The following is a 15,239-nucleotide window of genomic DNA, read 5'->3' on the forward strand; positions in this document are numbered from 1 at the left end:
TCCCAGTCTCTTCCTCACTGTGAGGCATAAAGCTTAATCCAGAAGGATGATTCTGTTCATCTCGACGTTGCTTACGTAAAGCAACATTGAGATGAACAGAATCAACCTTATGGGATTTTCTTACATGAATAATTGAGCATGCATCAAGATACAGAGATCAATTTCACACTTATGTTGGATTGGTTCTTGGTATCAGCAGATCCCCCAAACTAAGTTCTCTATATCGAATCAGAAATGGAAAGAGTTGGATCAGTGCATCTATTTATTGTGTGAAAAAATCATCTAAACAACTCGAGGTATCATTGATCATTAAACAAAACAAGCCTGTATCAACTATTAAAATTACCTGTACTTGTTAAATAAGTCTGAAGAATCCGAATCGAATTATATTTTTCACATTGCACTTGGATGTGTCAGGTTAAAGAATGATAAATGAAAGTGAATACGCAGGGAAAATGTAAAGGTGACTGGTGTTTTAAGAAATGCTGCTATGCTATGTGGCTGCATGTATTTTAAATGGCAAAAAAAGGTATGTTATTGACCCTGAGCGGTAAGGCAAAGCACAATCTTGACACCAAAATTGCAGTGTGCTGCTAGATTACCGGCGACACACTGAGTCTGCTGCACTTTTCCAACCCACTGCAGTGTGCTGCAAAATGCCAAACGGGGTGCAGCCAAGGTGAGAAACAACACCGCACCTCGAGAAAATTCTATAATGATAAAAAATGTGCAACGTCCTGTAATAGTGTAGGTAAATGTGACCATTTGTAATATGTGCATTCTGAATCTGTCATTTTTGTAAAGTGCAAATAGGAAGACACCGGTGATTTCAATAAGGGTCTCAACATAAGGAGAGGGAAGAAATGTATGCACTGAACATGTCAGTATTAATAGAGGCAGAATCACCGGGGGGTGAGTGAAAGACAGAGAGTAAAGGGATTAAAGTCATGAGAGTTGAATGGAAATGGAAGTGGAACCTATTTACTTCAGTTCCTGAGAACTAGTGTGACGGAGCCTGACAGAGGCTGCTCTGGCATCAGGGAATTCAACATACATTAGGCAATGAGGAAAAGAGCAGTGGGCTGAGTTACACCCCGCAAATGAATAATCCAGGAGCCTCACGGAATCGTGGCACTCCATAGCAGGCCACTGTCTGAGGAACAAGCCGGAGGGGACAGCTGGAGGCTGGAGTTGTCTTTTTTTATTGACCTTATCACACACTGGGAGTGGGAAGATAGAGATACAGAGGTGTGAATGTATCAGTCTGTGTTGTGTGTGCGTGCACAAGTGTTTCTTCATCATTCTGTGATGTTCAAATGAGAGTGTAAGGAGTTTTCCCTTTCTAGTATTTTGTTTTTTATGCAGTAGGGTTGCATCTTCTTGCTATATGTCTGGAGGTGCTGACAGCTTCCATTTTCCTGAGCCGAGTCCTTGATGTGAAGGGCACATACTCGGCAAAGGACATTTTGCACATTTCCTTCTCAGTAGTCCATCACTGTTGCTGTACACCCACAGCCCCTCTCTCAATGCTTCTGTCTCTCCTTTTGCATCCATTGATAGATTGACTGATCTGGGTCTATGAAAAATCAATAGGACAACCTTTTGAGTGCTTGTCACATTGATTTTTCATGGGCTATAGCTTTTGTGCTAACAAGTGGGGGTTTTTTTTCATTCTTTGGGAAATTGTGCTCCTTCGTGACCCTGCAGTAAAAAGACTGCAGAGAAAGTCACTGCGGAGAATAGGGCGATATTAACATAAATAACTAGAGGTGGAAGAGCAAACTATTGCTTCTTGCTTGACCTGAGTCAAGTGCATTTTGTGTGTGCTGTTCACCTCAGATCAGGAGTGCTTTTAAATTTTTAATGACATGGCAATCATGGTGACATGCTGCCTTAAGGCATAAACTAAAGGCCAAAGCACACAGGTTCCACTTGTGCAGTCCAACATCTTGAATACTAAACAGTGTAACATGCTCAGTATTTCAGACGGTTTGCAGTTGCATTGATGTGTTTTCATTTTTAACTCGCTCCAGCATTTTTAGTCTTTCTCTTCATTTGCATAATGCTATACTTCATTGCCTCAGCTCTTTGTCAGATGCACTCACCACGGTGGCACATTCCATAGTCAGAGCACCGATCCTGTTCATCTCTTCAGAATGTCTATTTACTTTACCCTTCTCCCGAAGGCTTGAAAATTAACCCAGTTTGATCTCAGTCCTTTCGCTTTGCGCTGAAGTTGTTTTCATGTATCATAACATCTTCTCTTGCTTTTTGCCCATGGCAATAGGAAGAGACTCCCTGTGGCCACAGTTTTAGCGAAGATTGTTTGCAAGTGCATCTAAATGTGTGTTATTCCTTCACTCCTCCTCATCTTTTTTCCTGCATTCTGTCACTGTCTTTTACTGTCTGGCTTTATTTCTTGCTCACTGAATGGTAACAGCAGGATTTTGCGGAGTGATGTCTTCCTTTCTTCACCCCTGGGCTTGTCAGACAGTTGCTTTGTAATATACTGAGAAGTTAACATTAGATTACTGATATTACCAGTGTTGGGAGAAACCATTTGCAAAACAGATTTGGCTTCCCCTTGGCTACATGAATACTCTAGACACCAGTAAAGCATGGAGAGTTGAGCGTATACGGGATTCTGTTGCTGTGTTTCTGTAATCAAGACAGGGGTTTATGATTTTAAAAGAGCTTAATAGGTTAATCTCACATTTAAAAAGAAGGCAAGGAATGAACAGAAATATTAATTTTTCTCTCACATACACACAAACAAACACTGAGAGTCACTGCCTCAAATGCAAGGTCCTTTTTTATCTTTTTCAATCTCCCATTCTGGAGGTCATAGCCCGGAATTTTTCCTCTGTGTGTGTGCGCGCGCGCTTGTGGGTACATATGTGAGTTACTCTGAACACCAGCATGTTTGTGAGTTTGAGATGCCAGCTGAATGTAACACTGCTTCTGTTAGCAAGGTTTGGCTGAGTGATGATCTAGCTCTGTGTGTGTGTGTGTGTGTGTGTGTGTGTGTGTGTGTGTGTGTGTGTTTGGTTTTGATAAGGGACAGTGCAGGGAGAGAAGGCTTATCTGTTCCCAGGGAAAAAAAATCTTACCACAGAGATAAGCTACATCAGGAATGCTAGTTTCTCTACATTTTAGGTCTGCAGCAAATGCAGAAGATTATAAAAATCCAGGCTATTTAATTTTTCGGTCTAATCTAAGTTGGAATCCATTGCATCAAGACATGAGAGATACTGTATGGAGATATATCTTTATCTTTTTTTTAAAGGAAATAGTCATTTACAGAGCCACAATTGTATAAGTGTAGCTTTATGGTACTATTGACAAAAGGTCAGAAATCAGTAGGGATTTCTCTGCTCTCTTAGTGATGCCTGACTTTTATGTTCTCCTCTTATACATTTCTTTCTCATGCCTCTCTTTCATTTTCCTTTTTATTACATATTCCACTGTGCCTTACTCTTCCAGAATAGGAATAAGTCTATCTCGACACATTGTGATTTAGCATGTCTTCAAGGCTTTGTTGCTTTTCCTGCAGCTGCTCATATATAACTCTTCTTTATTTGTGCTGAAAAACATGTATGTAAACCCATTTTCAGTGTCACAGCTTTTATTCTGCCTCTGTCTTATTACTTCAATACTTTTGGAGAGATGGTCTTTGTAGGTATTTTATTTAAATGTTTGCTTTTTATCCAAACAATTAGCTTTTTTTCTTTTTTTGTGGCTTAGCTTCTCCCAAGACGACAAATCTCCCGAGCTCTTGAATAGAATCGAAGATAGCAATGTGCAGAATTAGAGAAAAGATGCAAACAAATAATTACCCTTCGTTTGAAAACACTCAATTAGCTTCTATTAAAGTAAAACAATGAGTTACTCCCACTAAGTGGAACCCCAGAGTTTCTGCCTAATTGGTACAAAAGATATCCAGCCCAGTGGCTCAGTGGACGCCAACAATATGACTGTTTTAATAGCCCAAGGGCAAATATCAAACAAACACACCACACCAACACATTTGCTGCGTTTATACAACTAAGCAGCTAAGAAGATAAAGACCTATTAAAAATTCAAACCTGAATCCAGACCTATGGGTTTGATTTTGTGTGTTTTTTAAGTGAATAAGCAACATAAATGAAAGGAAAGGCACCATATATATATATATATAAATAAATAAAGCAAAGAAAGGAAAGCAAAAAAGAAGCAAAGGAAAAAGGGCTGTGGCAATCAATGTGCCCTGCTGTGTCACTGACATTTTAGTCTCAGATGCGCCACAGAAGCCTTCTGTGAGTGCCTTCCTACAGTATAGAGCACTGTGTGTTGCTCATATTTATGTGCCTACTGAAGGATTTTTCATTAAGGTTAGTAGCGTTATATATGGTATCACAAGCTTTAAGGTACGCAATGTTTAGAGTGAATTACTACTATTACTGCTGTGTCTCTAACTAACAGCCACTGATGTCAGTGTTTTTCTTTGAAAGATGGGTTTGATTGATGCCAATCCCAATAAGGTTGATTTGCCTCTATGCACTTTATCTAAGCTTAAGGGAATACACTTAATATGGAACTCTGTCAAAGTCAATCTCAGCTTTGTTGATTTTTAAGCTCTGATGCTAGACACCAGAGGCGGCAGACTCAAGTTGCTAATTTGAGCAGTTGGGACTTGTTTGACCAAATCCGATTAAAGTTTCGACTTGCTTTCGTGAATATAAAATGTGACTTGTTATTAGACCAGTTACTCAAGGACTCTTTATAATAACTATTAGCAAATTTATAGATATTGAGAAGTTAGATTCTATTTTTGAAACACGATGTCTGCTTCAGCGTGGCAGGTCGGTAGAGGCAGATATCATAAAGAGGGTTCAGAAAAACTGGAGAATTTGGATTTAAGAATTGGATTATCAATTAAGGTGCTAACAATAGATCAATAGTCTGCAGCTCAAAAATCAGACAAACCCATTCAGTTCCACAATGGGTATATTGGTATATGGGTATATTCCACATATAATGGGATGTGAACTCGCTGACTGGCGAAAAATGGCTAAAAAATTGTTTCTAAGCTCTGTTAGAGCTGGCTTTAAATCGATAGTTTCCTGTGTTGACCACAACCAGAGATGTTAATGACGAAACAGTTAGGATTGTAACATCAGTTTTCCATTGAAATACCAGTTTCACTGCTGTTACAGTCACTCTGAAGTCAGTGTTTTTATAAGTGTAAAAGCATCGTGTCGTATAAATTATGTTCAAGTTAATCCGAAATTTGCATATGGAGCATCTTGGCATTATGTAAATAAGCTTAATAGAAGTCTTACAGTATAAGTTTAGTACACATCAGGTAATAACCTAAATTGCTTCGGAGCAATCAGAATTTTTTAATATTGTAGATAGATAGATATTTCGAACATGCAAATATAATGAAATGACAAGATAAAAGAAGAAAAGAAACTTAAAAAACATCAAGTTTTCATGAATATCTCTATGTCTACACAACGTGTGTGCTTAAAAAGGAGTAGGATGAAGTTTACTGAAGTCAAGTTTACGCTACCTAAAGTAGCTAGACTTTAGGCAACATTTCAACAACAGAGCATCAGAAAAGGGAGTTTTACCGCAAGTGTTATCTTAGCAGAGATCACCTTATTCCTAATTATGATGCACTATTTTATGATGAGCAAGTTTTCTGTTCACCAAATATCTAATCGCCAAGAAATATGCGCATTTTTTTTTTTTTTGTTTCTGATCATTTTATTTAAATAGCTTTTAGGTTTAGCATAGATTAGCTCCAGATTTTGCTAACAGTGCTAGTCATTGTAAATGAATAGCTCTGAATAGCTTTTTTATTTCAGTTAACTGAAATATAAACAGATATCCCTAGCATTTCAAATGTCTACTTTTATTTCCGAGTCCTTACTAAGATAATACGACAAACCAATCTTGTTGCGTTCCAAAAGGGTGTTACCAATAGGGCTGGGTATCGTCACTGATTTCTAGAATCGATTCAATTCCGATTCACAAGGTCCCGAATCGATTCGATCCACGATTCGATTTAATTCGATTCGATTCGATTCACTTCGATTTGAATCTGGGAAATTTTGACAGTCAGAAATATTATAATTCAGATCAGTACATTTACATATTTTTGTATCTATAAAAAGGAAGCTGACACACGCAAGACTTTAACAGAGGTGTGAGCGTCACAGCAGAGGCCTTTGTGTCAAAGTAGCTGAAGATAAAACACAGAAAAACATGAAGGTGATTTTCCTGGCCTGGGATTTTATAAAAATATTCTGCAGTACATCAAAAATGAAAGAAAACCAATAATCAACACATGAACATTACCTCTGACGTTACAGCGGTTTTATTAGAGACACGGCTACGCGTTTTGCATTTTGCATAATTTTAAAAAGTTTAAATTTGTTCAGAAGCCTATTGAACGGCAGAAATTAGGTTTTCTTTTCGGAAGTATATAAAACGGAAAAAAAAAAAAACGTCGGCCGACAGCGCTGTAAACAGCGGTAGACTTGTGCGTAACAAGCAAGCGAATAAAGCAGAAAACAGTACAGAGGGGGGGGGAGAGGGAGAGAGAGCGCGAGCACGCGCGCGAGAGAGCTGTGCATCGTGGTCGAAGCAAAACAGTAAAAGTCAGAGTGAATACATGACGATGTTTATGTGATGCATAGTTTGGATCTTCTTTTGCTGCTGGTTCGGTCAATATTGTTTGGAGAGACATCAAACTAACAGCTTTAGAATCAGCGCATAAAGGGCGTGAACACAAAGCGCGGACCCGCCGACAGATCAGAATCAGCGCGCTGTCGGCTTTCAGCCCCGACCGTGAGAAAGGCGACATCTAACTGATTCTGATCCGCGGGCTGCGCTGTGTGTTTAAGTCTTTGTGCAGAATCCGTGTTCCTGCTCTCATTTACTGTTTTAGCTGTTTGGTGGTTGTTGAAATTTTGTGAGATTTCACCAGAGATTCTGGCATTTCGGGCAAAATTAATTTATATTAAAAAATCGATTCAGGATTTTAATGAATCGATTTTACGTTATCCAAGCCAGAATCGATTTTAATCGATAAATCGATTATAAAAACCCACCCCTAGTTACCAACAGGGAAGGTGGAGAGTGCCCCCTGGTGGAAAAACTATGTAATATTAACAGCCATCAGGATCAGAATACTTTATTAATCCCTGAGGAAATTATGTGGTCACAGTATTTCATATACGTGGTTGAGGAGTGTCTTGCTCATATCTTCTTTACTTTACTAAAATGTTCTTTAACAGCAGTTATAAACAAAGATACAGACGTATCGGCAAATGCCTAATATCAGCCAATATATTGGTCTGGTTCTACTGTGAGCCCTGTAAAACATGACTATGATATGTATTCAGTGTATTTGGCTTTGACTTTTAAAAAACAAAAAACTGTTTAGTAGATAATCAAATGTTAGGTAATGACCATCATATCTTTTGTTTAATGTTGTATGTTTGCTTTCCCTTTAGCGTCTTTACATCTATAAATTCAGAGCCCTGCTCTACTCTTTTGTTTTGTAGGAACGTTGTTATTGATTGCAACAAAATGTCAAACATCAGTAAGATTTATAAGATGTAGGCATAGCAAACCTATTTCCATTACCAGCAGTGGAATTAAACTTTAAAGCCCTGAATCTTTTAAATAACTAAAATGTGAAAGCTGGGGTAGATCATCACAATCTCATGTGTCTTGCTTGACCTGAGCCAGACTGTAGCAACTTGCCTGCAGGGGGGGAAAAGGGACTTTAGTTTGACTTGCGTGTGACTCACTTCTACCTCGGCTAGATAGTGGGTATTTGTATTCATTGTCCATGGAGAAGGCATGTAATCACAGGCGTACACACATTCATACACACTGTATTGTCGGCTGAAATCCACACACATAGTCTCATTCTCTACTGTTTTCTACGCTGCCACCTCTCTGAAAATTGGAATTCTTTTTAGTCGTCTTGCAGAATTACAGTTTTGCGATAAGAAAAATTCAATTTTATTGTGTTTCTCTTCCATCGTCTGTCACTTGGGACAATCAGGCAGTGTCAGGCACGAAACAAATTTCACACACACTTCTGAAAAAGTACAATGCATAATTTTATCCTCACTTGCTTGATGAGAGTAAAATAAAACCTTGCCTCGTTTCAAAAGTTGCCTAAGCACTTGTATGCACATACACTGCAATGTAAAATAACGCTAGGTTACAGTCCAGTGGAAGCTTTCTGCATTTCTCTTTTTCAGCACCACTGATCCGATGCAAATCCTTTTTGGCCAGTATCAACCTAACAACTGCTGCTGGAGGTGGTGAGAACCAGCCAACCACTATAACATGGGCAGGACACAGCAAAGGGGAGACCGGAGAGATACCATTAGCTTACTTTCAGTCACCTTGAAGTCTTAACAACCACTTTGGATGATAACTTGAGTAAATTGCTTGAATTTCCTGGCGTTTTAGAAAAGTACTTTAAGTATAACCTCTGTTATATGACATCCTGCGGTAAACAGTGCTTTTTCACTGTTATTGCCTAACTGTGAGTTGTAGTTAGACAATCTATCTTAGGCAAAGGATTATTAGAGAAATCAAAATCTAAAGTAAAAAAGATGATGTGGTGAGTGGGCTGGGGAAAAAAATGATGACAAGCCGATTGATGCCTCTTTGGTGCTTCACATATCTTCCAGACTGACAGAAAGCTTTGATAAGTGATCTTAATGTCAGTTGCACTGAAAACTCTGCCAACATGTAAACTCCCACATCCGTCTGTCTCACACAAGCGCACACTCTTGTAAGTTCAAAGTTAAATTACAAGCTTGAAATACTTGACATTCACATCAGATGAACCCAATTTAGGCAAATCTCAGTTCATAAATAATTTCTTTTTAAAATCAGTTACAGAATCTAACCAAGAGTCCGCGCAAATTAATATTTTTCTCTGCTCAAACTTAATTACCTTAGCTTGACAGAACTAAGATGGATCCATGTTGACGTTTGTGCCCGCAGATTCACAGATGCAGTCCTTGACATGAAAGCTCACCACATGAAAGAGGGGTCGTATTGTGAAAGTTGCATTGCACTTGAGCTTTTCTGCACTCTCTCTGTGCTTTTTAATTCGTTCTTATCACAAGTTTGTATTTCAGGAGGTATTTTCTAAGTGAATTAATCCAAAATGAATGGCCTTGCTATCTGCTAAGATTTACTAAGATAAGCCAGACCTTTAAGCTTTTAAATTAAACATTAACAGTTATGTCAGTATCAGCATATCCTGTAGGCTGTTTATCAAACTGCATAATGCAGAAAAAGAGGCTGATTTCATCATGAAGCTTATCCAGAGTGAGTGAGTGTAATACATCCCTGAATAATTAATTAGTCCAATCATTTGTCCTTCATATATATATATCTGATATAATATCTGCATCCACTCTGCAATTCCATTAGTGGTCAATAATTTTAAGTTATTTTAAAATGAAGTAATTTAAGAAGTAGTTTTTTTTGCCTTTGTATTCTTTATTGAACACACTTGAAGACTTTAGATGTTTCAGGTTCCCAAAACTGGAATGTTAGTGTAACAGAGTGGACTTTAACGTGGACTGGGGAGGAAAAATATGGTGTTGCACATTGCACTTGTTTTTACAGGCCTTCAGAGAGCCCGCCACACAGCTTCAGAACCACCACTCTAAACTTTGGGTCCCCAACAGATCTAAGTGACGATTAGATGGATTTTCTGTACATTTATGGCTCTCACCCAGTCGCTAGATCTGATTGAAGACGTTGCAATTCATTATAGCCCCAACACTATTGGTTTTGTTTAGCTAAATAAATTAATAAATTGAACTTTGCAAGGGTTTTGTGTGATCAGCCATTTCCAATATCAATTTGTTCTCAACATGCTTTTTACTGGAAAAAAATTTCTTTTGAAATCTGACTACATAGAGTTCCCATTCATAAGAAAAGCCTCTATTCAGTGTTGAACTCAGATTTTCTCAGTATAACTTCACCATCGTCTTTAGATTCATCAAGACTCCGTTATAAGACCTTTAAGCTCCATTAGGGGCTTTTGTTGGTTTGTCCTTGGTGCTTGTATAATGTCCTACTAATCACATTTATTAAAGTACAACGTTTTTGCTGATGTCAACTAAGCTGTCTTACATTTATACCTTATACTTGCTGTAGTTTCTCTATGTTCATGACTCTGGGAAAAATATTTCTGAAGTAGGCGATGTTTTTTCCAGTTTGATGTGCAGGTTAAGATTCAAGCAAAGAAAGCCCTTTGGGCATGTCTTAAAGTCATAAATTTGCAATGTTTTCTCTCTGTTCTCTCACATATCGTTTCACAATATTCTTTTGTGTGGACCAAAAACTGCCTATGTGCTAGCACAGTATGTGCTATGAACTTTCTTTTATGAACAAATATAATACATTTGCATGAATATTTACAATAAGACAAAATATGGCATTCGTAGATATTATCTTGCTTCATCTTGGAATTGAGAGAATTACTTGATGAACCGCCTTGAGGCGACTTTTGTTGTGATTTGGCGCTATATAAATAAAATTGAATTGAATTGAATTGAATTGAACCAATGGGTAGAGTAACTGATAAGAGAAATGTAATTGTTTGCTGCTCTTTGAGTCGTTTTAGTTATATGCAGTGTACAGATACAGAGTTTCTTCAAGCTACACAGAGTTTTAGAAACCATGGAAAAAGGAGTGAAACACCTAAAGTAAGAAATGCATGAGAAAGGAACTTCTTGCACTGCCCAGTGAGGAGTGTAAAGGGCAGTGTGCCTCTAATAGAGACTCTGAGCTTAGTGTCAGGGTGACTAATGACCTACAGTGCTCTCAATTATTATTGCTAACACACACACACACACACACACACACAAACCCCATGTGATTTACTCGAGTGCATGCTTTGAAGAGGTATGACTCGGTTGCAATCACAGGCAGCTACACCAACATTTCCGTCTCCATCTCAATTTCCCAAGAACCGAAGACTCGTGGTCTAAATGAGGACATCAGCACTCTCGAAAATAGGTTTGCCCACAGAAAAGCCACCCAAGTGCAGCACAGATTAGCTTTCTGCCCTGTCACAATCAATGTGAAAGTGGGTCTCATTAATTTCTTCGGGCACATCTTTCATCACACCTCGATCTTGTATTATTCAGAGGCTTTTTTTTGCCATTTTTAGCTTTGCCGTTGCTTTTGAGGCATGGCGATTGTAAGGTTAGTCCTCGACTGTAATAAAAATATAATAAAATCAGAGTCATCATGACCTCTGCAACTATATTGTTAACAACAGGATTTTTAAATATATTAATATAAATTAATATTAATATATTAATATAATATAAATTAATAAGCAAGTGTCTGCTGTAGTGAGATCTAGCTTCCACCAACTGCGCCTTATCTCTAAGGCTAGGCATTATGTTCCACATGAGGACCTGGAGAAGCTTATTCACGCTTTTGTGACCTCCAGGTTGGATTATTGTAACTCCTTGTACTACGGTCTTCCCTCTTCTCTTCTTCTTAGACTGCAAACAGTCCAAAATGCAGCAGCCCGCCTCTTGACTGGTACCAGGAAATTTTGCCCTATTACTCCTGTTCTAGCTAGCTTGCATTGGCTGCCCATAAAGTACCGTATTCAATTTAAAATATTACTCCTTACATTCAAAACTATTAATAAATTAGCGCCAAGTTATCTTAGTGAACTTCTCAAATCACATACTCCTGCTAGAACACTCAGATCTGCCACTCAACTACTTCTGATCCAACCCAGATCTCGGCTGAAGTCCCGGGTTGACCGTGCGTTTGCTTTGGCCGCCCCGGTACTGTGGAATACCCTTCCTCTCGACCTCCGTGCATCTGATTCTATTGCACTGTTCAAATCACGACTAAAAACCCACTTATTCAATCTTGCCTTTCCCTCTAGTTAATATTTCTTTTATGATTTTATATCATGCACTTTTATGCTCATTTAAATTCTTGTTTGCTCTGTACCTGTTGCTTTCCTATGTATCAGTGACAGCTACCTGCTTGCACACTGAGTACTTGCTTTGGTTCTATTTCTATTATCCTCCTCCTATTCTCTATCTTACTTGTTAAGCACCTTGGCATACCCTTGGTTTTTAAGTGTGCTTTATAAATAAAGTTTATTATTATTATTATTAAATTTATCTTTCTGTACACTTTTACTTTTTTTAAACATATATATTAAATAATTATTGCCTTTGCCTCTGTACACCACCACAGTGGATTTTAAATCAAACAATCACGACAAGTTTGAAGTGCAGACTTTTATCTGTAATTCATTCTCCCAGAAGTATTGCATTAAAACTTAAGACCCTGAGTCTATCTCCCACCGGGAACGAGTCCGACTTATTGCCGGCTATTCGGACCAAGTTTTTGCAGTTGTTGTATAAAGATCAAATGGCTCGTAGCAACAGGCCAGACAATCCCACACTATTGAAGCACCTCAGAGAGATTACTCGGAGGGAGATGATCGATTGCCTTCTTCAAGTCCACAAGACGCATGTAGACTGTTTGGGCAAACTCCCATGCACCCTCAAGTATCGTCAAGAGGGTAAAGAGTCCGCAGCTGGGACAAAAACCTGCATTGTTCCTCCTTTATCTGAGGTTCGACTAACAGACGGACTCTGCTTTCCAGCACCCGGGCCTTGACTTTCCCAGGAAGGTTGAGGAGTGTGATTTTTTTTTTTTTTTTTTTTCTCTCCCCACTTTTTTGTTCGGCCTAATGATGGCCTCTTCTAGTTGCATCACCACATTTTTGAACCTCATGTTGTGAATACAAGTTCAATTGTGAAAACTCTAATGAATCTTTCAGGAAAAAATAAATAATTTTTTTCCATTAACTGTGTATTTGTGGGAATGTCTTATTGGGTAGCTTTCTCCTCACAAATCAGCCTTACGCTTCTTATATCTTTTCTACACATAATTGCATGCGGCGTGAACTCAAAAGAAAAGATCAATTTTGCATAACACTGAGTAATTTAAGACTGAGCGTCGCTCAGTTTATGTGAAATTTATCACAGCAAGTGATATAAAAGCAAATCTTAATTACAAATATTTGACGAAGTCAAATTGGCTGGAGCTAGGCTGGCAGCTTTATTTCACTGCTGCCAGACTCTAAGCTCTGGAGCTTAGAGTCCAGCCTCCAGTCTGGACGGCCCGCAGACAGCCTGCCTGCAGAATCAGCCTGCAGCCCCAGGAGAGCCTTCCATCCTGCTGCGTCTGCTCTTCTCCCTCCTCATAAACATCCATCCTGCCTGGTCGACCTGTCAAACCCTGCATCTCCCACCCCTTGCGTCCCTCCGTTATCCCTCCCCACACACACACACACACACACACACACACACTCCCCTTCTCTCCCCTCTCTCTTCCTCTGCTCCACTGGGCTTGTGAAGGTGAGCCAGTCCCCGGTGGCACTACTATACAGATTGCAATGTTTCCTCTTCAAATGGAGGTAGCTCTCTTGTGAAAACCCATGTGAAGAGGGACCGGGCTGTTTATTTTTGTCTTTTACTGCACACTTATCTCTGGGCGTCCTTGTTAATTAGTCTCTATCTCAGTCTTTGGTCAGCTGCTTTTGACATTACAAGGACAGGATGAGGTTGTTCTGTGTGTTGCTTCAAAGTGAGGCTGATGAAAAGCACGCATCCCCAGAGGTTTTAGGCCAGTTTGTTGCCACCCAGTCACTTGTCCTTAAAAGCTTCTTTATGAGCAGGACGTGTGGGGGAACAATAAGAGCAGTAGGAGGAATGCTTCAGAATAGCTCTGAAGTGACTCAACCTCTAATGGATGTGCCTAATCACTTTTGATAGTGTCCATCTGTGGTTCTGTAATTGATGTCTTAGGGCAGGTGCTTTCCTGGTACACTTCTGTGTCTGACATCTATAGAGCTGAAGTTTCTTCACCTCACTTCCCGATTAATCTCTGTTCTCTGTTGCTCTTGATTTATTGTGTGTGTGTGTGTCTGTCTATGTATCATCTTTTATCATTTTTTCTCAAAAGCTGCAATGTAATAAAGGATTAGGCAGGTCTCTAAAACTATACTGGCTAAAGAAATTGTAACATGTAAGTTATGTAACGAATAAAACACAGATCTCTAGGGCACTGGACTAAAATTCTTTTGTGGTGTTTAGAGGACTTCTGTGCCTAAAGTTCATGTCATGCATTATGACTGTTGATGAAATATTGTTTGTTTTGTGTAATCTTTCAAAAAATCTTCACATTTCTACAACTCAGTGAAGTAACAAATCTTTATTTAATCTTAAAGATGGAAAAGAGTGAGCCTGTTCTCAGATTTCGATTTGAACACTATCCTGCACTTTTACTCGTGTGCACATGAATGCCTTGGTGAGCACAGAGTGTTATTTGGCCATCCTGTTGCTGCAGGTGAACTGATTGCGTTTCCCCTATGTGTCGGTGTAGGTTTTTGGAGATTATTATCACTTCAGGCATCACGCCGTGGAGAAGAGAGCTTTGTCTGGCCACAAGAGGATGCACATCAGACTGCAGAAAGAACCACAGGTAAGACTGTTGTCAGCACTCGCGCAGCTTATTGTAGCACTTCATGTTGGCAACAAAAGGCCAAAAGACAGATTGGATTGCACAAAGAGAGTGGGTATATCACGAGAGAAAAGGGATGTCAGAATCAGTGACAGCTTGTCAAAGTCTTTGCACCGGTCCCTTCCATCTGTCCCCTGACCCAATCCAAAGTAGCTGTAAATATGCAAAACCACCCAGCACAACAGCTGGGAGAGTCTGTTATTAGCTGAGCATTTTCAGTAGTTTTTTTTTCTTTTCTAATAAATATTTTCATTTAAAACGTAAATGCCATTTTTATATAGTTAAAAATCACATTTGTGGGGCATCTACTAATCGGAAGGCTGGTGTGTCGATCCCTGGCTGCTCCAGTCTGCATGGCAAAGTATTCTTGGGCAAGATATTGAACCGATGCATGTGGTTGAATGCTAGATGGAAAACACTTGAGCATAGTAAAGGTGCTTATGTGAATGGGTGTGAATAGTGAAGGAGGCCTCTTTTTTCTAAAGTGCTTTGAGTGCTCGAGCACAAAAGCGTTATATAAAAGTCATTTATCATATATAGATGTGATATTTACCCGATATCAACCACCATTTTTAAATTGTTTCACAAAATCAAACTTTCTGTGCACCACATATAAAAACAAAAGTGCC

The 15,239-nt window shown here is 39.1% G+C and overlaps 1 protein-coding gene across 2 annotated transcripts in view; it reads left to right on the top strand.

Moving 5' to 3' along the window:
- furinb (furin (paired basic amino acid cleaving enzyme) b) overlaps positions 1-15,239 on the top strand; it is a 101,293-nt gene that overhangs the window by 32,359 nt on the left and 53,695 nt on the right. For both annotated transcript variants that reach the window (XM_087842961.1, XM_087842962.1), the window contains exon 3: positions 14,473-14,571. In XM_087842961.1, the coding sequence (XP_087699087.1) occupies positions 14,473-14,571 (99 nt within the window). The remainder of the gene's footprint in view (positions 1-14,472; positions 14,572-15,239) is intronic.

The sequence above is a fragment of the Neolamprologus brichardi genome, chromosome 7, assembly GCF_056152115.1.
Source record: "Neolamprologus brichardi isolate AB-2024 chromosome 7, ASM5615211v1, whole genome shotgun sequence".
Classification (NCBI taxonomy): domain Eukaryota; kingdom Metazoa; phylum Chordata; class Actinopteri; order Cichliformes; family Cichlidae; genus Neolamprologus; species Neolamprologus brichardi.